Source organism: Mandrillus leucophaeus, unplaced genomic scaffold (genome assembly GCF_000951045.1).
Source record: "Mandrillus leucophaeus isolate KB7577 unplaced genomic scaffold, Mleu.le_1.0 Scaffold28, whole genome shotgun sequence".
NCBI lineage: Eukaryota > Metazoa > Chordata > Mammalia > Primates > Cercopithecidae > Mandrillus > Mandrillus leucophaeus.
Genome location: NW_012102920.1, coordinates 3337292 through 3359465, shown reverse-complemented (window position 1 = coordinate 3359465; position 22174 = coordinate 3337292). Strand labels below are relative to the sequence as shown.

General features: G+C 48.8%; 1 protein-coding gene across 1 annotated transcript in view; it reads right to left on the bottom strand.

The window, feature by feature from the left end:
- Positions 1–22174, bottom strand: part of EHMT1 (euchromatic histone-lysine N-methyltransferase 1) — a 184275-nt gene that overhangs the window by 85276 nt on the left and 76825 nt on the right. Inside the window, exons 5-9 of the mRNA XM_011985185.1 lie at positions 16105–16262; positions 15545–15733; positions 7388–7465; positions 5629–5749; positions 1272–1403 (exon numbers count right to left, since the gene is read on the bottom strand). Of these exons, the coding sequence (XP_011840575.1) occupies positions 1272–1403; positions 5629–5749; positions 7388–7465; positions 15545–15733; positions 16105–16262 (678 nt within the window). The remainder of the gene's footprint in view (positions 1–1271; positions 1404–5628; positions 5750–7387; positions 7466–15544; positions 15734–16104; positions 16263–22174) is intronic.

Sequence of the window (22174 nt, the reverse complement as noted above, 5' to 3'; positions counted from 1 at the left end):
AGACAGCAGGTGCACACTGACAGCTGGAAGAGCCCTCATGTGCCAGCTCCCTGTCTCCTGCCACTCAGCAGGCCCAAGGCCACCACAGCAGGAGGCGATTTGATAAAATGAAATACTATTTACTACTTAAAACCAAGTAATTTCCTGGAAGAGCCCTCATGTGCCAGCTCCCTGTCTCCTGCCACTCAGCAGGCCCAAGGCCACCACAGCAGGAGGCGATTTGATAAAATGAAATAGTATTTACTACTTAAAACCAAGTAACTTCCTGAGACCCCCGAATCTAAAAGCAAGTTTAGAACTGGGACACTCAGTGTTACACTCTGTCGAGAAAGCAAGCGTGGGGCGACCACGCAAAGGACGTGGTGATACTTGAGGGGGGTTTCTGCTCCATTTGGCGCAAGAGGAAAAAATATCATCGTTTCCATGATGGACAAGCCTAAGATTTCTACCTTAAGCTAAAGATGGGATTTTCTAGGTGAGTTACATAGGTGACTCAAACCACCCTCAGTGTTCAAAACCCTAAAAAGCTAGTTATCTGTCATTTTTAAATGGCCCATTAAACCTCTCACAGTAGTCTGCAATGCCACACCAGCAAGATCTGTGTGGAATGTAAATAATATAAGATTTCCATTTCCTCCACATCATGCTTCAAATAAATCTTCCCAGATAATCAAATAGCTATTAGTTACTTTTAACTCATATAAGGTTTCTAAGTGGCTTAAAAAGAGAAAACAACTGATAGAAAGTGTGAGAACTGACAACTTCTGGCACAACAACCCCCAACAGAAGCCGTTGATTCACCTGTGATTTCGAGGTACAAAAATACACTAAATACGAATATTCCACGACAGAATATGTGTCAGAGCTCTCAGCTCAACACTGACCAGGGACGTATTTCAGCCAATCAGAGACACCTTATTCAACAGCACGTCCTTGTGTGTCCTGAGAGGCCACCGGGAGGAAGGGTGTCTGGCCATGGGCAATCCTCCACAGAGCACGCCTGACCTGTGGAGGGAGACGACCGCCACGCTGGGCCTTGCTTGGGCTTTGCCAGTTTACTCGTAGAGGGTTTCCGTAATTTCTGGTTTTTCACTTGCACACTGGGACACAGCAGACGCACCCCGTCCTGTCTACACCTCACCTGGAAGTGATGCCGTTAACCCGATCTTCTACTAGTGTCCACCAGGGGGCATCGTGCTAATACAGAGGAAGGAGCCCCGAAGACAAAGGACCAAGATGGTGCCCGGTCTCAGTTACAACACCACATTCACCTTCTGCTTGTGAAGACAGAATTCCTTTGACGCGGAGATCCAGGGAGTCCAGAGAAACTTCCATGTACCCTGTGCTGTCTCCTGGTGCCGTCTGCTCACCGCTTCCTGAAGATGACTTATACGACTCAGAACCTAGGTATGAAAAGCACACACATCAGACACCATGCACCCAGGCGGCCGCACCCACCCACGCACAGGGCAGTAAGGCTGGGGCCCCAGGAAATGGACTACTTCTAATTAATCCATTCAAAACCACAAGCTGAAACCCACTATTGTTTAGGCCATTCCAGTTTCACTATCATTTTCTCTCTTGCATATTATTGTGCTGATTCCCCCTCTTTTAGACATAATATTCATGGGGAGGAGAGAAGCTGTATAGACGAAAACAAAGGCACCAACACTTCGGTACATCTTTCTCTGTAACTATCCCAACTGCATAAAAGCTATCGAATGATCAAAGAAACAGATAAAACATGGCAGTCACATGTTGTGGATTATTTTTACATAAAACAGAAACACCTAACTTGCAGATTTGAAAGATCAGAGGTAAAGTAGCTAAAGAGATGGCCCAAGGTGCCATGTTGCAGGCAAATCTGTGTCCAAGAGAAAGCACTGCCCACCCAGGTGTCCTGGCTGACGTCCAGGGAGGCTCCCGGAAAGGATCAGTGTCGACCCCAGTAGACATGGGAGGCTCACAACACCCACAGAAGGTGCCAGGGAGCAGGGTACTGTGAGAGGGACCAGTGCCCCTAGGCTGGCAGCGAGGGCAGTGGGGGGTGCAAACACTTCCGTGGGCTCTCCTGCCCTCAAGGACACACGAGTGGTGGCCAGGCCAGCCTGTCCACACTTCCCAGGAGGGCCGGAGAAAGATACACAAAATTGGGTGTTTGCAATCACAAGGGCATTTCACTGAGGAGGCCTGTGAAAGTGTGTACCTATACCAGGTAATATCCAACTCCGGCCAAGGGCAGATGGTCACATTTCACGGCCAAGCTTCTAGGGACTAGTCACCAATCTTATTTCATTGACTGGAAATAAATGAACACTAGTACAGAGAGGTGTGGTAACCAGTCTTTTCTTTTTTGAGACAGAGTCTCGCTCTGTCGCCCAGGCTGGAGTGCAGTGGCCGGATCTCAGCTCACTGCAAGCTCCGCCTCCCGGGTTCCCGCCATTCTCCTGCCTCAGCCTCCCGAGTAGCTGAGACTACAGGCGCCCGCCACCTCGCCCGGCTAGTTTTTTGTAATTTTTAGTAGAGACAGGGTTTCAGCGTGTTAGCCAGGATGATCTCAATCTCCTGACCTTGTGATCCGCCCATCTCGGCCTCCCAAAGTGCTGGGATTACAGGCTTGAGCCACCACGCCCAGCCGGTAACCAGTCTTTTCATTCAAGCCACATGCTCCACCTAGATCTTAGACAGACAGGAAAAGTCAACCACCTTTGAGAAATCACCACCATCAACTTGAAGAACAGGAGGACACTTTGTATAGTTTTAAACGAAAAGAAGATTTTTAAAAAATTCATAAAGAAATAAAATTCAAATTCCTCTGTGAATATTTAAAAGCACACACTTTGCACATTACAGCCAAGATGACAAAGATGAAATCTCTAACCCAAAAACAACTTTCAGCCTTGGCTCTAAAATGCTTTTGTTGGCCAACAGTAAAAGCCACATCTGGTGTTATGATCTGAATCAATAAACTGAGGTGAAGAGAAACGTAACTGAAGGACCACATGAAGCTCCCGGGGGGCTCACACGTCCTCCACCCTTAAACGCCAGGAGCCTCCATGGTGACTGCCTCACGCCCCAGGCCTCCCACAACCTTCTCCGTTTCAGGGGACGACTGCCTCCCCAACATCCAGTTAACAGACCTATTCTACGCTGGGGAATCCAGATTAGCCAAAATCACTGTGAAGAACAACAAAGTGCTGCCACTCGGTGACACTGGTATAAGGATCAACAAATAAATAAATGAAACAGACTGGAATGTCCAGGAACAGCCCACACACTGAATGTCAACAGCGGGAGAAAAGTCAACTTGAGCAGCAGTGCCTATGGCAACCGCACATCCACTGCCAAGAAGGGGCCTGCACCACAGCTCACTCAAACATTAGTGCAAAATAAACTTGTTAGATGCCAAGAAGAAACATGGGACAAAACCTCTGTGACCTGGGTCTGTCAAAGATTTCTTAGAGCACAAAAGTATGAATCACAACGTAAAATGATTCATAATGATCAACGTAAAATGATTTCTTGGACTTCAAGAAAATCTTAACAACTTTTGCTCTTCTAAATATAGCATTAAGAAAACAAAAAGGCAGGCCATGGACTAGGTACAAATACACGCAAAGCATCCGCCTGATAGAAGACTTGTATCCAGAATATTTAAAAAGCTCTTTTAACCCAATGAGAAGAAAAACCACCAGATTTTAAAAGTGAGCAAAAGATGTGAACAGACACGTTTCAAAAAAAATAAATGAAGGCTAAAATGTACAATCTCATTACTCACTAGGTAACAGCATTGAAACTACAGTAAAACACCAATGCACACCTATAGATCCACTGAAATTAAAAAGACTAACCCTAACAAGCGCTGGTGCAGACAGAGGGGAACTGGAATGCTTGTGTGTTGTGGGGACCAAAAACAGGACTAGTGCTTGGAAAACAGCCTGGCAGCTTCCTGAAGAGCTGAACACATGCCACTCTACTCAGCCATTCCACTCCCAGGTATCTAACCAAGATCTAGGAAAGCACCTGTTCAAAAAAGACTTGCACACAAATGTTCACGGCTGCTCAATTTCTAGCAGCTCAAGGCTGGAAAGAGCCCAAAGCCCATGGACAGATGAATGGACAGATAGACTGTGGGGCAGCCACACAATGGGACACTTCTCAGCAATGGACAGGAACAAACTCCTGGCCATTCGACAGCCCGGCAACTCAAAACAATTATACTCAGAGAAGCCAGATGAAAAACAACTGCACAGACCATCTACATAAAATTCTACAAAACACTAACCAATAAGCAGAAGCAGAGCAGACCAGGGGCTGCCTGGGGGCAGGGAAGGGGCCAGGTTATCAAGGGGCAGGAGGGATCTGGGGTGACAGAGGTGCTCATGGCACTGATCGTCTAACTGTGGTGACAGATTCAAGGTCATAAACGCATTAAAACTTGCCAAATTGTGTAATTTACTTCTGTGCATTTTATTGTATTCCAGGTGCACCTCGGTTAAGCTGAAACCAAAAACAGCCCTTGGCACCCTAAGCCTCCTGCATCCCTCTGGATTTGAGGGGATTTCCTTCCCACATTCACGCTGCGATTCACAAAGTCCCTCTGGAACAGGAGACTGGCGGAGGCGCAGGTGCCTCACTGAGGGGCCGCTTCCTGCACACAGCGTGGGAGCTAACCGTGAAGGCCACAGGCTCCAGTCACCCACACAGGCAGCAAAGGATTCACCTCCGTTCAACATTCAACAGTGAAGTCGGGGTCGGGCGCGGTGGCTCACGCCTGTAATCCCAGCACTTTGGGAGGCCAAAACGGGCAGATCACTTGAGCTCAGGAGTTCGAGACCAGCCTGGCCAACAGAGCAAAACCCCATCTCTACCAAAAAAACACAAAAAAATAAACTAGGCATGAAGGCACATGCCTATAGTCTCGGCTTCCTGGGGAGATGAGGTAGGAGGATCGCCTGAGCCCAGAAGATGGAAGCTACAGTGAGCTGAGATTGAGCCACTGCACTCCAGCCTGGGTAACAAAACCAGATCCTGTCTCAAAAAAAAAAAAAAAAATTAAAAACAACAGTGGGTCGGGCGCGGTGGCTCACGCCTGTAATTCCAGCACTTTGGGAGGCCGAGGCGGGCGGATCACGAGGTCAGGAGATCAAGACCATCCTGGCTAACACGGTGAACCCCCGCCTCTACCAAAAATACAAAAAGTTAGCCAGGCATGGTGGCGGGCACCTGTAGTCCCAGCTACTTGGGAGGCTGAGGCAGGAGAATGGTGTGAACATGGGAGGCGGAGCTTGCAGTAAGCCGAAATCAGGCCACTGCACTCCAGCCTGGGCAACAGAGCGAGACTCCATCTCAAAAAAAAAAAAAAAAAAAAAAACCAGTGAAGTCAACATCCACTACACTGGCCAGAAGGAAACTACTTTAGAGTTTCTCTTGAGTTTTAAAGTTTCTCTTGAAACTTTAGAGTTTCACTTGAGCTTCTCTAACAAAGTCATTGCGAACATTTTTTTAAAAAACAGTGAAGCCTTCTCTTCTAATGAAATCCTATGCACCCCAACCCCAGGTGGGCCTCCTGGCCTCATCCCCCGCCCAGGCAGTCCCCGAGATGGCCCACCCCCCTACGGCATTTACCGAGGGCACCGCTGGGCTTCTTTCTACTTCTCCGCCTCCTTTTCCTGGCTGGCTTGATCCAGGGGCTGTCGGTCTTTCCTTTCCTCTTGAGAAATTTCTTCTTGAGGCTGGACTCCGAACTCTGGAGAACCAAAGGGGCAGGCATATAAACCACTGAGCACAGGCAGCTACGGAAGGCAAGAGCACTACAAGTGTTTTCTTGCAAAACAGAACACTGGCTATGTCTTGATCTTCAATTAAATAGTGAACTTAACTTGTAGACATTTTCCTGGGTCACACGCTGAAAGGCACGCTGTGCTTTTTCCTAACTATCTCTCTAAGCTCAGTCCCTTTAGAGGCAAAACAAAAACAAAAATAAAAAGTGAAATTTATAAGTCTTATTTGAGTTTGGCACAAAAGAAAAGAATAAGTAAATTGGAAAGTTCTACTCAGGAACTAAATAAATAAGCTCAGGAAAAGGATCCATGGCTGCTCATCAGGGTCCATTCATCTCACTCACAGGAAAAGAACAATCAAGGCTCAGTTCGCTTCAGAATCTATACCCACATCAATCACCTACACAGAGAACAAGGACAGAGGCTGTAATTAACTTGTAATATTTCAAGATGTGTTTTAAGCATCTGCTTCTAAAATCCGGATGCAGCAAGGGCATCTGTGGCACAGGCCACACGGGTGCACAGCAGGCGCCCCCGCCCCTCCACAGGAGGCCACGTGAAGGCCACAGTGGGCAGAGGGACATTTAAGGTAGGCACAGTGGCAGCACATGGGCCTCGCTGACCAACTGAACGTGCCCCTGCACAAGGCCTGTTGCTGGGCAGCATTCTGTCCTGAGTCGGGTCCCACGTGAGGACGGACCTGTCTACAGCACACACAGCCCCAGCTCCCCGGTGCTCCCCGCACAGCAAAACTTTTGGGAAGAAGTTGTGCAAGCGCCACACCCAAAGTTGCTGCTGCTAGAAATCTAGTTGCCCCTCTGCCACCCAAAAACAGACCCCTTCATCACCACACACCACGGCCCCCGTGTCCTCCTCCCACTCGCTGGTGTGATGAGCCCACATCATGGGCCACTTCTCCTGTTTCAGAGCATTTCCCCATTCATGTGACCCAAACTTGCTGAGTTTTCTCCCCATGGCACAGAGAGCCCCTCCTCAGATGCAGGAGCCAACTTCTCCTCCCCTGTGGAGCCCTCACAGGCTGGGAGCTCCCTGAGGCTCCATCCTGGGGACTCGCTGCTCTTCCCCATTTCCAACCCCCAATTCCTGCAGAGCAGGGTGCACAACTCCGACCTGAACCCTCCTCCACGAATAACAGGCTTTAGTAGGGACGGAGCAGAACCCCTCTTCCCTCCTGTCCTCACCACCAGAAAGTTCTGTCCATTCTACCTGGAAACACCTCAAATCCAGCCCTTCCTTCTCGCACATCAGCCAGTGCAGCGGAATCCCCAACAGCTGTCCTTGCTGCTGACTCCCACCACACCCTCTCCCTCTGAGAGCCTCCAAAGGCCCCTCAGCTCTCCCCGACCCCGCACGCAGCCGGCGCAGCCCCGTGCCAGGCCCAGTCCTGTGCTGCAGCTCTGCACGGTGTCTTTCTCATGAGGCTTTGCCAGGGACAGGACCCATCTGTGGCCATCGTCATGACCAGCTCCAAGCACATGTGTGAGTGCTCAGGCAACAAGGGCTGGGTAAAGGACTGAAGGACGCTGGTGTCTTTGCATCTCCTCTACTTCAGCACAGACGCAGAAGGAGGCGCTGGGGATTACCAGGTCAGACTCGTCACCGCCTTCCTCCTCCTCCCCGGTGTCCACGGACTCCTGCTCCTCCTCAGACTCCCCGTCCATCTGATCAGCCACACAGTCGAAGCGGGAACCCAAACAGAAAACAGAAACCAATTACATCCTTTAGTGGCAGATGACGGATCCAAAACAAACCTCGAAACGTGCCCTGGCCGTACACACCGGAGACGCTCGCAGGGTGGGGGCACCGCCAGCCTGCTCCAGCCCTGGCTGGTGTGTGGGATGACCAAGTGCTGGTCCAGGCAGGCCCAGAGGCACACTCTGAGCTTCCACTCTGCTCCCCGGTCCTGTCTCCACATCGGGACCAGAGAGTGGCTGCCCTGGTGCGGACGCAGGCAAGGCTCACCCGCTGGGTGCTGTATTAGTGAGGGCTCAAGTGCTCCATGTATCTTACGAATGGAAGAATTCAATAAACAGGTCACAAAACACACAGAACAATCATAAAACGATGTTCAGAAGCCACAAAACAAGACACAGTGTGAGACCTACCCCCACACACCCATGATCCCAGTCCCATCCTCAGAGCCACCACAGCTAAGCTGCCCACGCCTCCTTCCAGTGAATGTCCAGGCAGACGCGGGCCCACAGACGACAGTGCATTTCTAGTCTGCTCAGATGGAAGGACACTCGACAGTTCTGTGAATATTGTTTTCTTCTAATTAAAAATGTGTTCTGGAATTCTTTCCACACCAGAACAGACACACCCTATTTTTTCTGCGGTATTTATCTTTTCTATAAGCACAGACAGTACACAAATAGACGTTCAGTGCAAAAGACACTGAAACATCCGTGAGTCTCTGTCCGCCCTGTGCCTGGCGCTCCCTGAGGCGGCGCGGGCTGCTCTGGCTGTGCTATTCCGCTATTCTCTGCATTTCCCAGCGGACAGGCACCCATGTGACTTCACATCAAGGGTGTGTTCTACGGGCTTGACGGCTCATGCTTGTAACCCCAACACTCTGGGAGGCTGAGGTGAGTGGATTGCTTGAGGCCAGAAGTTCAAGATCAGCCCGGGCAACACAGCGAGATCCCTGTTTTTCCTATCAAGTTTTTAAAGTTCCATTTCTGATACCTCTTATTCCGTAACACTTTTGAATTTTATCTGAACAAGTCAAAGGTGCCCATCTTTTCCTTCATGGCTTCTGGGTTTGTGTCTTACACTAGAAGAACTTCCTCATTTGAGATTGGAAAAAACAGTTCCCAATGTTTTTACCAATAGTTCAGTATCTTGTGTTGACACTTTAAGTCTTCTGGAATTTGTGTTTTAAAATAATAGCCACAGTAAGATATATTTCACCTACTCTAAGACGGACCCTGCGAAGTGTACGGTTCAGTGGTTTTTACTACGTTCTGAGCCGTGCAGCTGGCACCACGGTCTGACTCCAGAACGGAGCCCATATTTGTTACCTACCCTGACACAAGTGAGGGCTGCCTGCTCCCAAATATTAGTCAACGGCCCAATCATAGTTATTAAAAAGTTCATGACCCCTTGTCCACTGACTTAAAACCCCAGTCTTACCATCGACCTTTATACACATATCACAGGCTCCCCGTCCCCCTCACTAACCGCCTCAGCGCTCCTCAGTAAGCGTTCCCTCCGGCAGCCACGTCCTGTGCTCGGGTGTCCCCCACCGTGCACAGTCCCCCCACTACTCTAGAGGGTCTCCGCCTCCACCCTCACTTCAGAACCAGCAGTTTACACAAAAGTCCGGCTAGGGTCTCGATGGGAGCTGTTCTGAATTTAGAGGCAAACATGGAGAAAATAAAACAGTGGATCTTCTCACTCAGACAAACAAACGACGAGTCTCTCCAGGAACTTAATTTTTAACCTCTTTCATCAGTTTCCTAGTTTTCCTCCACATTAACAAGGAGCGCTCGGTTTTTCTGTTAAGTTTATTTCTGGGTACTCTGGTGATATTAAGAAATTATAACTAACTTTTTAGGTCTGATATTGTGGTTTGTCTTTCAAAGAGTCCTTATCTTTTAAAGATCCTACTGAAATACCCACTCCAAGACAGCCCACGTGTGGAGCACGAGGCCGAATGCCGGAGGCTCTTCACCGTCCTCCGTGTGTTTGCGGAGCTTGAAATTTTCTACATAGAAAATCTTTTAAAATATCCCTAGACAATTACTGATTTTACTGATAATGCTGACACCACATTTTCTAATTGCTTACTGTAGCTATACAAGAAAATAACTGGTTTTTATGTCTTGATCACATGTAAGATCAGCTTAGTAGCTGTAATAGTTTTTGAGCTGATTTTGCTGGATGTTTCAGATGGATGAGTATATTCCCAGCAAACTCTTCTCTCCTGTCTTTTACAATATTAATGTTTCTTTCTGGTTCTTCTCTTACAGAATCAGCAGGAACGGTCAATGCTGCTGTATTCGTGTCACAGGTGAAAGCAACAGCCCCTCCTCCCTGGTTTCATGACTGACCATTGAAATGTTCGAACCCTTTTGTAAGCATTCCGACGCCGTCACTCAGCTTTCACAGGAGTTTTCATTTCGTTGGATAGTTTTCTTATTTTAAAAATAAGACAGGGCAACGAAACCACCAATTAAAAGCGGACTAACAACACAGTTAACTCCACTTCCTTCCAAAACTCTGGCAAAGCGACTTTTAAGGAAGGAACAAGAGCTTCTTTATAAGAGGCTGCTTGATCGCTGTGCACACGACAGCTGTAAGGAATCAGGCGGAAGCTGAAAACCCAAGGAGATGAGCAAGGGAAGGGGTAACGGCTGACATCAGAATTTAAAAGCGGCTGGACGCCACGGCTCGCACGGAGAATCCGGCACTTTGGGAAGCCACGGCAGGTTATCACGTGAGCCCAGAAGTTCAAGATTAACCTGGGCAACAGAGCGAGAGGCTGTCGATTGAGAGGACCTCGTCTCAACAAAAAAATTAATTTAAAAAAATATTAGCTGGGCATGGTGGCGCACGCCTGTGGTCCCAGCAACCTTGGAGGCTGAGGTGGGAGGATCATTTGAGCCCAGGAGGTGAAGACTACAATAAACTATGATTTGCCACTGCACTCACCCCAGCCTGCACAACAGAGCAAGACCCCTTCTCAAAAAAAATAAAGAAAGTAAACAGAGAACTTGGACTCTGAAGCAGGTGAACTGAGAAGGCTGACACCCAAGTGAAACAGGAAGAGAGCAAGCCAGGTGCAGGCCAGGCTGCTGGGGACAGACCAAAAGCTGCCTGTCCCCCGCCCAGCAGGACACAACTCTGGACATGAGGCTCACTTATGGGTTCAAACTAAGAGGGGAGAGGGTCCAGCTCTCCCTTCACTAGCACCCAGAGTGGCTGCCGCACCCAGCTGTCAGGCAACAGGTCCCTGCAAGCGGCTTCCGAGCAGAATGGCTACACCGGGACACCAGCTGTTTCAGTCGAAAGGCAGGTTACACGCAGAAGAAGGTACCATGGCGACTACACAACAAGGGCTTGTTTCCAGGCCAAAGAACCCCTACAAAACACGTTTCGAAAAGGACAAATGGCCCAGTAAATGGTTGGGATGTGAACAGGCACTTCACAAAAGGCACCCAAGTGGCAAAATGAGTATGTGAAAAAGTATTCAACCGTCTTATAAATCATGAAAATGCAATTTAAAGTGAAAACGTAATGCCACTATCTGCTCGCTGGAGTGGCAGCACCGAATGTGGCCGGCACAGCAGAGGGGACACTCCGAGGTGGTGGGGAAGGCGGCAACCTCAGCGGCCACCATGGGGAGCCGCACGGCAGGGTCCATGGAGGCCAGCACAAGGCATGGCGGTTCCATTCCCAGTGGGTACCTGGCGCAACACCTGTATGAGGGTGATGGTGGCAACCTTCTCTGGAACGGCCCCACTGGAACCACCCACGGGCCATCCACAGTGGGACGGACACAGACACAGAGCAGCCATACAGAGGAACCAGTATGGTCAACCCCCTGGCCTCAGGCCCCGCACACTCTGAAATAGCACCAAGAACCATAAAGAGCGTTTGTTAATGCAAGTATCTATTAACATGTACTGCAGTAGAAATTTAAGATGAGACATGTTCAAACTACAAGGACAGTGTCAGCCACCGCAGCAAAGCTGCCATCACATGTAATTCCATGAATGAGAGTGAAAAAGGCACCCAACACCTAGCATTAGTATGACAACAGTTTTGATCTGCAGACTCTCTGAACAGGTCTCAGAATGTCCCCACCCAGACCACTCTGAAAACTACTATTCCATAACAATGAAAATTAACTAATAATGTAAATAAATCCCACAAACACAATGTGAAGTAAAGTAAGCCACACTCAAAGAAAAAAAAGAAAGAATGCATATTACATAAGGAACGAAACCAAACACGACAATCCTGTAGGGTGAGCACTCAGGAGAGGGGTTACTTTTGGGGATGGGAGGTCAGTGGGCTTCCGCAGCGCTGCCAAAATTCAAAGCTTTGATCTGGGTGGTGGCCACACAGGTGCATCAGTCTTCCATCATTACTGAACTGTACCACTGTCGTACATGCAATTAGAATGTAGTCCCCCAAATTCAGAAAACAGAAAGCTGCCTGAACTTTATAAAATGCCTTTTAAACACATATACAGTCTGTAGTTTTTTCATTTACTCTGTTAACCTGGTAAATCCTGGTCTTTAAATCATCTGTTTCTATAATGAGTCACTCTCATCATGGGGCAAGCCCCACTTCCCTACGATCATTATTTTAATACGTCATTGCATTTGATCAGTATTTTATTTAGGAGGCCGGGTGTGGTGGCTCACGCCTGTAATCCCAGCACTTTGGGAGGCCGAGGCAGGTAGATCGCTTGAGGTCAGGAGTTCAAGACCAGCCTGGCCAACATGGTGAAACCCCGTCTCTACTAAAAATACAAAAATTAGCCTGGGTGTGGTGGCTCACACCTGTAATCCCAGCTACTTGGGAGGCTGAGGCAGGAGAATTGCTTGAACCTGGGAGGCAGAGGTTGCAGTGAGCCGAGATTGCACCATTGCACTCCAGCCTGGGTGACAGCGCCTGACTCCGTCTCAAAAAAAAAAATTTATTTGGGACTTCTGTATTTAGGATTGAGGTGAGTTGAGCCTGTATTTTACCTCAGAATGGGCTAGCGTACTTTTCCTGTCCTTCTCTGTTCTCTGGAGCCACTTATGTAACAAAACGATCACGTCGATTGCCAGTGCCCATCTAGTTAAGGCTGCTCCTGCCATCTTGTTCTGTTTTACACTGACCACATTTTCTTCTTGGCTCTGCTTTTGTTTCTTGATTCTTTTCTTGCCTTGACAGTCATTTAATGTTTTACTTTATGACAAATACCTAGTTATTCAGTGTCCAGTTCCTCTAGAAGATGAGAACCTCAATAGAAAGAGAGAATCTAGAAATAGACTCAAATTAATATGCCATGTGGTACATGATAAACATGGTGTTGTAAATGAGAAGGGAAGACATGTCGGTCAGTAAGTGAAGCTGAAACCTAAGCATTTTGAGGGAAGCCCTGGGACCCTTACCTCACATTTTCTTTTAAAAGATTTATTGAGATATAATTAATATGTCATAAACTTCACCCATTCTGAGCAGTTCTACCTGATATTTTAATTCTATATGAATCAACTATTTATATACAAGAATGAAATAAAAGAAGTATTTGAGGATAGCATACATCAATTTATTCAAAATCACCAATGAGAAAGGTTTATCATAATTAGAACCCAGAACCCAGAAATCATAAAGCAATTGGCTAGTACCTGGGAGTTCTGACACTACAGACAAGGTCAAAAGATAAAATCAGCTGGGTGTGGTGGCTCACGCCTGTAATCCCAACACTTTTGCAAGGTGAGGTGGAAGGTTCACTTAGGCCCAGGAGTTCAACCAGCCTGGGCAACACAGTGGGATCCTGTCTCTACAAAAAATAAAAAACATCAGCTGGACATGGTAGCAGGTGCCTGTAGCCCCAGCTACTCAGGAAGCTGAGGCAGGAAGATCCCCTCAGCCCAGGAGTTCAAGGTGCACTGTGCTGTGATCACGCCACTGCGCTCCAACCTGGGCAACAGAGTGAGACCTGTCCCCAAAAAACAAAAAATAAAACAAAAAACCCAAAATCCACCTGGGGAAAAAGCCGCAGCTCATACTGGAGCCAACAGATCAACTCTTCCTTGACAAAAAGATCATCAGACTACATTCAAAAGATGCACCATCCAGGAGAAGAATGAGCAGGGGCTACTGAGCAAGCAGCGTACAGAGGAACAAACACGGTGGCTGCTCAGCCCCAGGCCTGACTCAGCAGTGAAGAGCTGCTGGACTCCAAGCAGGCAGCCCTGCTGGGGAGGGTGAGGAAACCAGCCCGCTCAGGTCTCCGCAGGCGGGAAGGTACACTCAGAGCTGGCCTGGTTACAGTGAAGTGCTACACTGTAAATGCAGACAGCACTTACCAGCCAGGAGCACACTCAGCAAAACTGCGACACTGAACGCCCCTGAAGCACCGCTTGTAACTTGACAGAAAAGAGCGTAACACAGCTGAACAGACAGTGCACTGGAGCGACAGACACGTGTGTGCAGAGCCCGCGGCAGCTGCTGGGGCAGGAGCTTAATGGGAGTCGCCGCTGCTCCCCCCGGTGCAGCCAGGGCTGCCCGTCCTCTGGGGAGGGCGAGGCTGTGCTGGGCACGTCTAAGGAAGTTACTGTAGTGACTGTTTCAAAGCGTGCCAGAGCCACCAGGACCATGGAGTGATGATGCTGTTTATCTTCTTCCTTATGCTTCCTCATATAAAATGAGAAAAAACTAATAATTATCTTAAAATAAAAAATGTTTAAATCCTCTTTAAATATCTAATGGTAACATTTCCCACTAATTTTTAAATAATCAAGCTAAGAGCTGGGAGCAACATTTAAAGATTTGCCCTAAAACCTGGTAAAAATGTACAACAGACTTTGAAACAGAAGCAAAAGGAAGAAAGCACATCCCCAAAACTCTGACAAATGACAGAAAATGCTTTGTATACATTCAAGGGTACACTCATAGCACACGAAGCTGACTGAAAGTGGATAAAGCTAACCACTAAAATTATGCATGTTCAAATAAGTCAGTATTTGGATGAATTCACCTGGATTGCTATTCCTACTATTAGTTTTATCATAATTTATTAGATACAAGATTGCGTCTAAATGAAGATGGCTGGACACACCTGAACAATAAAACCACTGATACGTACGTCAGCTTGACTCTCAATTTTCCACTCTTCACTCTTATGAAATGCGTCACTCCTAACTGACCCCCTCAGAACTGAAAAAGCATGAATTTAACTCCGAAACTATGTCTAAGACCTTCCTCGGTTTCCCTGAGACAATGGCCCAGGTGCCCATGCCTGGCCAGGGGCAAGAGCACGGCTGCGACGAGGTTGGGGGCTCGGCCCGTGCTGGTGCTTGTCCTTGGGTGGACACGGGATGAGGCTGTCTGTGAAGAGGGCACGCCGGGCCCATGTGTGGCGTCCACAGTGCCAGGTGGCAGGCCACGCAGAGTCAACCACAAACGAGCACACAGCAAGCCGCCACTCAGCGCTTCAAACCGTCAGCATTATCATTCCTGTCGATCTAGAGCCCAGAACAAGTTCAAGAGGCCGGGCGCGGTGGCTCATGGCTGTATTCCCAACACTGGGAGACTGAGGCGCGAGGATCACTTGAGCAAAGGAGTTCAAGACCAGCCTGGGCAGCAAAGCGAGTCCCTCTCTCCACAAAAAAATTTAAAAATTAGCCAGGCATGGTGGCGTGAGCCTGTCGTCCTGGCTGCTCGGGAGGCTGGGTTGGGAGGATCACTTGAGCCCAGCAGGTTGAGCGCTGTGAGCTATGATCATGCCACTGCACTGCAGCCTGGGTGAAAGCAAGACCCTATCTCAAAAAAAAAGAAAGAAAGAAAACACAGGAAAAAAAAAAAGAGGTTTACTTCAATGAATGATATACACAAACACTTCTTGAATGAAAATAATCTAATAAATCAAGAAAAATAAAATACAAAAATCTAAGCCAATTGCAAATAGGGGATTTTATTAGGGTCTAGAAGTGACCAGACCACTAATTCTCAGAACCACGGTCAACTTTGTGATAATCCTCCCTCATGCTGTCTCCCGAGACAGCAACACCTACCTTCTGGGCGCGGTCAGCCTCCGACATGCTCTCCTTGGAAGTCCTGCTGTCCTCCGTGGGGAACGCAGCCGCCTGCTCTGCGCCGTGGCCGTCGTCCTCCTCGAGCTCCTCTGAGTCGTCCTCGTCTGAGTCCATCTCCAAGCTCTCCCCATTCACGTGCAGGCTGCTGGCGCCCAGGTCCTTCTCCCCCTAGAACACGGGCAGGTGTACACCCCAAGGCAGGAGCAGTGCGCATCATGAACAAACTCGCTTTCACTGAGGGGTCTTGGGTGACTGGGAGGTGCAAGGGCCTGTGGGGAGGCGCGGACGCATCAGGAGGTGCCCCTGCCACCTGGAGAAGAGCCCGGCAGACTGGCGGGCTGTGGTGAGGAGGGCAGGGAGGACAGGGTGGAGTCTCCCACAACAATCTTGGACACGAACACTCTGCCCCTATGGCAGAGGAGCTTCATGGCACTGGCCCCTTCCCGGGGACTGAGGTCACCTAATGACTGATAACCAGGCCCCGAACACAGAAACGCATTTCCACACACACGTGGCACTCACTCAAATGTGTCTCTTACCTTGGAACCCACAGTGGAATGAGTTATGCTCTTAAACATCTCAATCACTGTCCTCTGTTTTAATACTTTGGTCTTTTTCTTAGGAACCAGGCTATAGGTTCCCATTCTTCGTTTTTTCTTCCGAGATACTGCAGCTGCTAAAACAAAAGGCAAGCAAGCTAAAAAAAAAAAAAGTCAAAAGGGGACAAGAAAGGAAAAGAAACACCATTCAAATGTTTTTCAAAGGTAGGAGACAGTTTACAAAACTTGATCACCAAAATCACCAGCAAACCCCATCACAACAGGCACACTGCCCGCCGGCCATCAGCACAGTGACAGGCATCCTTCACTCGCGATCAATTCACAGAGAATCAGAAACACGTCCCAGATCATCTGTTCATCTGTTCCCCTCACAATAAAACACGGAGCAAACTTGACCACCCCACCTTGGAGGCAGGAAAGCCACAAACCGTCAGTAGCAGGGCTCTGAAGCGACTCCTCCTCCCAGTCCCCTTGGCTTTGAACATGGAGTGACTACCCTTGAGAAGTCCTCTCACTTCGCAAAACACCAACGTGAACAGCATGGGCAGCAGAAGGACGCGGTGCGGAGCAGGCAGAGCCCGGCCTCCCTCCCCAGCACAGGGGCCAGGCCAGGCCACTCTTCCTAGGACACAAGCTCCGCACCAGGTCCACCCCTGTGACTCTGCAGCCCAACACCCCAACACCATCCTCCTCGCGCTGCAGTCCAGTGACTGAGGGGAAAGGCAGTCCCTGGAGCTACTGTCCAGCTCTCTATTAAAAGACAAGAGGGTGAGAGGGGCGAGCAAATGTCCGGGGGCTGGAGCAGTGGTTTCCAAACAAGAGTGGCAGCAAGGAAGGCGTCTGGGGGCTCCCAACCTCATTCTGAACAAAGCAGTTCTAGGTTCCATTGGTTTTATATAATCAGACTCTATGACTTTTTTTAAGTTCCAGGATTTAAAGAAAAAATAGATCTACACGCTGCTGCTTTCACATGAAAGAAACTCTCCTAAAGGGCTGGGGAAAAGTCATTCTGTTTAAAGCTGGGCACAGCAGCTCACACCTGAAGACGGAGCTACTGTGGAGGCTTGAGTGGGAGGGAGGGACAGCTTGATCCCAGGAGTTCAAGCCCAACCTGGGAAACACAGTGAGACCCCCTTTTCTTACACACAACACACACACACACACACACACACACACACAAAATTTTGGAGGAATGTGAAAGAGTGAGAGCCATCCAAAGCGGGTGGGTCCTGTGACAGCACCACCCACAGATGCCACGGGGCCTGGGAGATCTGCTCTGGAGTAAGGAGGTGCCTGGGGCCATGGACACTGGGAAATGCTCACCCCAGGCATCTGCAGTATGTTCGTGGGGGTCAGGCTCTGAGCACACAGCCAGCATGCAGACACTTGGCTCTGTCCACACTGGAACAGGCTGATGGGCCAGCACGGCTGTGCTCAAACCACAGAAATCCCTTGGCAGCCCTGGGAATCCTAGACTCACCATCATAATCATCTTCGTATTTTGAATAGATAGTTTGTGGGGGGATGAAGGAGGCATGGATTTAATCAGATAATTTTTAAGTCTCTCAGCTTTAAATATATATACAGCTGACTTTTGAACATGGATTTTAATCACATAGGTCCACTTACAAGCAGATCCAAACAGGTTGAAAATACAATGTTTGCAAGATGCAAAATCCCGGAACACAGAGGGTCAACGTTTCATATTACACAGGTTCTGCAGGGCTCACTGCAGGATTGCAGCATGCTTGGATTTTGGTACGGGGACGGGGTCCCGGAGCCAATCTCTTCCTATACCCAAGGGTGACTACATGTACTTTCTCACTAGATTCTTTTCCTTATTTCATCTCAGTAACCCATGGTTATTAATAACACAAATTGGACACAACACCTGCTTATAAATAAAGCTTTATTGGTGCACACCTATGCCCACTGTCTACATACTGTCTGCATCTGCTTCAATGTGACACCACCATGACCAGCTGGGACAGGAACAGTGTGGCCCACAAAAGCACTGACATTTGCTACCTGTCCCCTGGAAACAGTTTGCTGACTCCTGTACTGAACTGCTGAGAGAGGACAAAGGAGGTAACCCTGCATTTCATGTGCTTAAGAATCATGTCAGCCAGGTGCAGTGGCTCATACCTGTAATCCCAGAACTTTGGGAGGCTGAGGCGAGTGAATCACGAGGTCAGGAGGTCGAGACCATCCTGGCTAACACGGTGAAACCCCGTCTCTACTAAAGGTACAAAAAATTACCCGGGCGTGGTGGTGGGCACCTGTAGTCCCAGTTACTCGGGAGGCTGAGGAAGGAGAATGGCGTGAACCCGGAAGGCGGAGCTTGCAGTGAGCCAAGATCACGCCACTGCACTCCAGCCTGGGTGACAGAGCAAGAAGAGCAAGACTCCGTCTAAAAAAACCAAGAATCATGTTGGGGCCAGATGCAATGGCTCACACCTGTCATCCCAGCACTTTGGGAGGCCGAGGTGGGTGATCACTTGAGGTCAGAAGCTCAATACCAGCCTGGCCAACATGGTGAAACTCCGTCTCTACTAAAAATACAAAATTAGCCAGGCATGGTGGTGGCGGGTGCCCGTAATCCCAGGTACTGAGGAGGCTGAGGCAGGAGAATTGCTTAAACCTGGGAGGCGGAGGTGGCAGTGAGCCAAGATCGCACCACTGCACTCCAGCCTGGGCCACAGAGAGAGACTCCATCTCAAAAAAATAAATAAAATAAAATAAAATAAATCATGTCAGGAAGTCTGCCTGCTGCAAACAAGTGAAGAATGGTGTCTAAGGGCCTCTTCTTACTGGGTGACAGCTTGTATGTGTGAAACAGACGTTAAGTATAAAATTTGCTACACATTAAATAGTAGAGAAACGTCTATGGATGACTTTCAGAAACGTAGAACCTATGAAGGACCTGAAAGTGTCTGAGCACGTGGCTGAAGTGTGAAGAGGGGCCGCTTCAGTGCTGCACGGGGGCCTCCAGTTGTGTCCAGGGAGAGGGTCTGGCCCTGAGCCAGACGGCTGGGATTCAGCGTGATCAGGGGCCAAGAGAAAGAAAACTACCGGATGGCTAGCAGTAAGGAAGGAGGATTTGCACTCCAGACCTCAAAGGAGTGGGGCCAGTTCCCTGCAGATGGGATCTGGCAGAGAAGAATCCCGGTGGAGAACATCAAGAAAGGGGGAGGGGGGCCCTTCAGGACTCCGAGTAAAGACTCACACTCACTGGCATCTCACAGGACGCTCTGGGAGCCCAGGCATAGGACAGTGTGGAACAGACAGTTCCGGGAAAAACAGTGCCAGGAGTGGAAGTGGGTGTGGGGTGGGGGTGGGCACTGCCCAGCTGTCTGCAGAAAGGCTGGGCTGCTGGGTAGAAGAGGTGTGGATAAGGAAGAAAGGCGACAGGCTCCAGAGGGCAGACAAGGCGGATGGGACGGTGGAGATGTGGGGAAAAAGCAAGTGCACGGGAAACACAGCAGCCTGCGTGGTCACCACCACAACTCTGTCACTCAGAAGGGTTCCTGCCCTCAGGTCACACAGAGCAGGGCCCAGCTCTATGCCCAGGCCTCATGCCTGGACAGCAGCACCCATTGAACTGTTCCCTGCCATCAGAGCCACCGTCCTCCATCCTCCCTGCCCAACAAGTCCACATAGAGACCCCAGGCCCATTCAGGCTCAGTATTTGGCACTGTTCCCACCCACCTATGCAGAAGGCACAAACACTCGAAGCTCACAAAGCAAAAGGCAGAGCCTCCACTCTGGGCATGGACTGTGGTCACCGGCAAAAAAACGCAAGGGAAGCACTGCAACTTCTGCAGCTTCTACCCAAGTGTGGACAATGAGCCCAGCAGGGACCTGCAGCTTCTACCAAGTGTGGACACTCAAACTGCTTTATGACCTAAGTTTACTTTTTCTATTTTTTGTTTTTTTTAACTAGTAAAATACACACACCACAAAATTTACCATCTTGATCATCCTTAAGTGCACAGTTCAGTGGCATCAAATACATTCAGAATGTTGTGCCACCATCACCACTATCCACCTCCACAACTCTTTCCATCTTGTCAAACTGAAGCTCTGTTCCCATTAAGCCCTAACTCTCCATTCCCTTTCTCCAGCCCCAGCCTCCAGCCCCTTCTACTCTTTCTGTGTCCATCAGTGTGACGACTCTAGGGACCTCGTGTAAGTGGGATCGTACAACGTTTGTCCTTTTGTGGCTGACTTATTTCATTCGGCACAGTGTCCCCGAGGCTCATCCACGCTGCAGCGCGGGCCCCAGCTTCGCCGCTTCTCAGGCTGAGTCACACGTCACTGCGTTTTGCACACGACACTTCTGATCCATTCGCCCGACAACCGGCCCTTGGGTGGCTCCCCCTTTTGGCTGCTGCGGTTGATGCTGCTGTCAACGTGGGTGTACAAACATCTCTTCAAGACCCTGCTTTCAGTGCTTCTGGGGCACATGCCCAGTAGTGGAATTGCTGGATCACATGGTAGTTCCATACTTAATTTTTTGAGTTTTTCGCAGCGGCCGCACCATTCCACATTCCTATCAGCAGTGCACAAGGGTTCCCATTTCTCCCCATCCTCACTCATACGTGTTATTTTCTGTTTTGATAGTAGCTATCCTCAATAGGTGTACGGTGGTATCTCACTGTGGTTTTGATTTACATTTTACCTTATGATTAGTGGCGCTGAACATCTTTTTATGTGCTTACTGGCCATTTGTGCATCTTTTTTTGAGACAGTCTCACTCTGTCACCCAGGCTGGAGTGCAGTGGTCTGATCTCGGCTCACTGCAACCACTACCGCCCGGGTTCAAGCGATTCTCCTGCCTCAGCCTCCCAAGTAGCTGGGATAACAGGCATGCACCACTACGCCTGGCTAACTTTTGTATTTGTAGTAGAGACGGGGTTTCACTGTATTGGCCCGGCTGGTCTGGAACTCCTGACCTCAGGTGATCCGCCTGCCTCGGCCTCCCAAAGTGCTGGGATTACAGGCGCAAGCCACTAGACCCGGCCTCCTTTGCCGATTTTTTAATCAAGTTGTTTTTGTTCTTGAGTTGCAGGATTTTTTGGTATATTTTTAGTAGTAATTTCTCATCAGACATAGGATTTACAGATATTTTCTCCTACTCCATAGGTGTCTTTTTATTCTGTTGACAGTGTCTTTTCTTTACAACAGGCAAAGTGCAGCAGTAAGAAGCAGGGAAACAGGAAAACAAGGAGATAGAAAGCTTGGTGCATCAAAAGATACCAAGTCTCATCAAACCTAGTGTGTCTCCTTTTTTTTTTGTTGCCTGCACTTTTGGTGTCACGTCTAAGAAATCACTGCCAAGTCCAGTGTTATGGAGCCTTTGTCTTATGTTTTCTTCTAAGAATTTTACAGTTTAGGTGTTATCTTTGGGTCCTGGACCTGTCTTAGGCTAACTTCTGCATATGGTGTGAGGTAAGGGTCCAGTATCACTCTTCTGTATGTGGATATCCCATTTTCACAGCACTATTTGTTGGAAAGATGTCCTTTCCCCCGTTGAATGGTCTTGGCACTCTTGTCAAAAATCAACTGATCATGTAACACAAAGGTTTATTTCTGTGCTCTCTGTTCTAGTCCACTGGCCTATACGTCTATCTTTATGCCAGAATAACACTGTTCTGAGTGCTATAGCTTTCTAGTAAGTTTTGAATCTCTCTCTCTTTTTCCATATATACACATATTATTTTTTAAGACAGTGTCTCACTCTGTTGCCCAGGCTAAAGTACAGTGATACAATCATGGCTCACTGCAGCCTCGACCTTCTGGGCTCCAGCAATCCTGCCACCTCAGCCTCTGGAGTAGCTGGGACCACAGGCACTCGCCACCATGCCTGGCTCATTTTTGTATTTTTGTAGAGACAGGGTTTAGTTATTTGTCCAGGCTGCTCTGGAACTCCTGAGCTCAAGCGACCCACTCACCTCAGCCTCTCAAAGTGCTGGGATGATAGGCTTGAGCCACTGCACCCAGTCAAATCTCTATATAGTTTTTCTGGTTTTTTTTTTTTTTTTTTTTT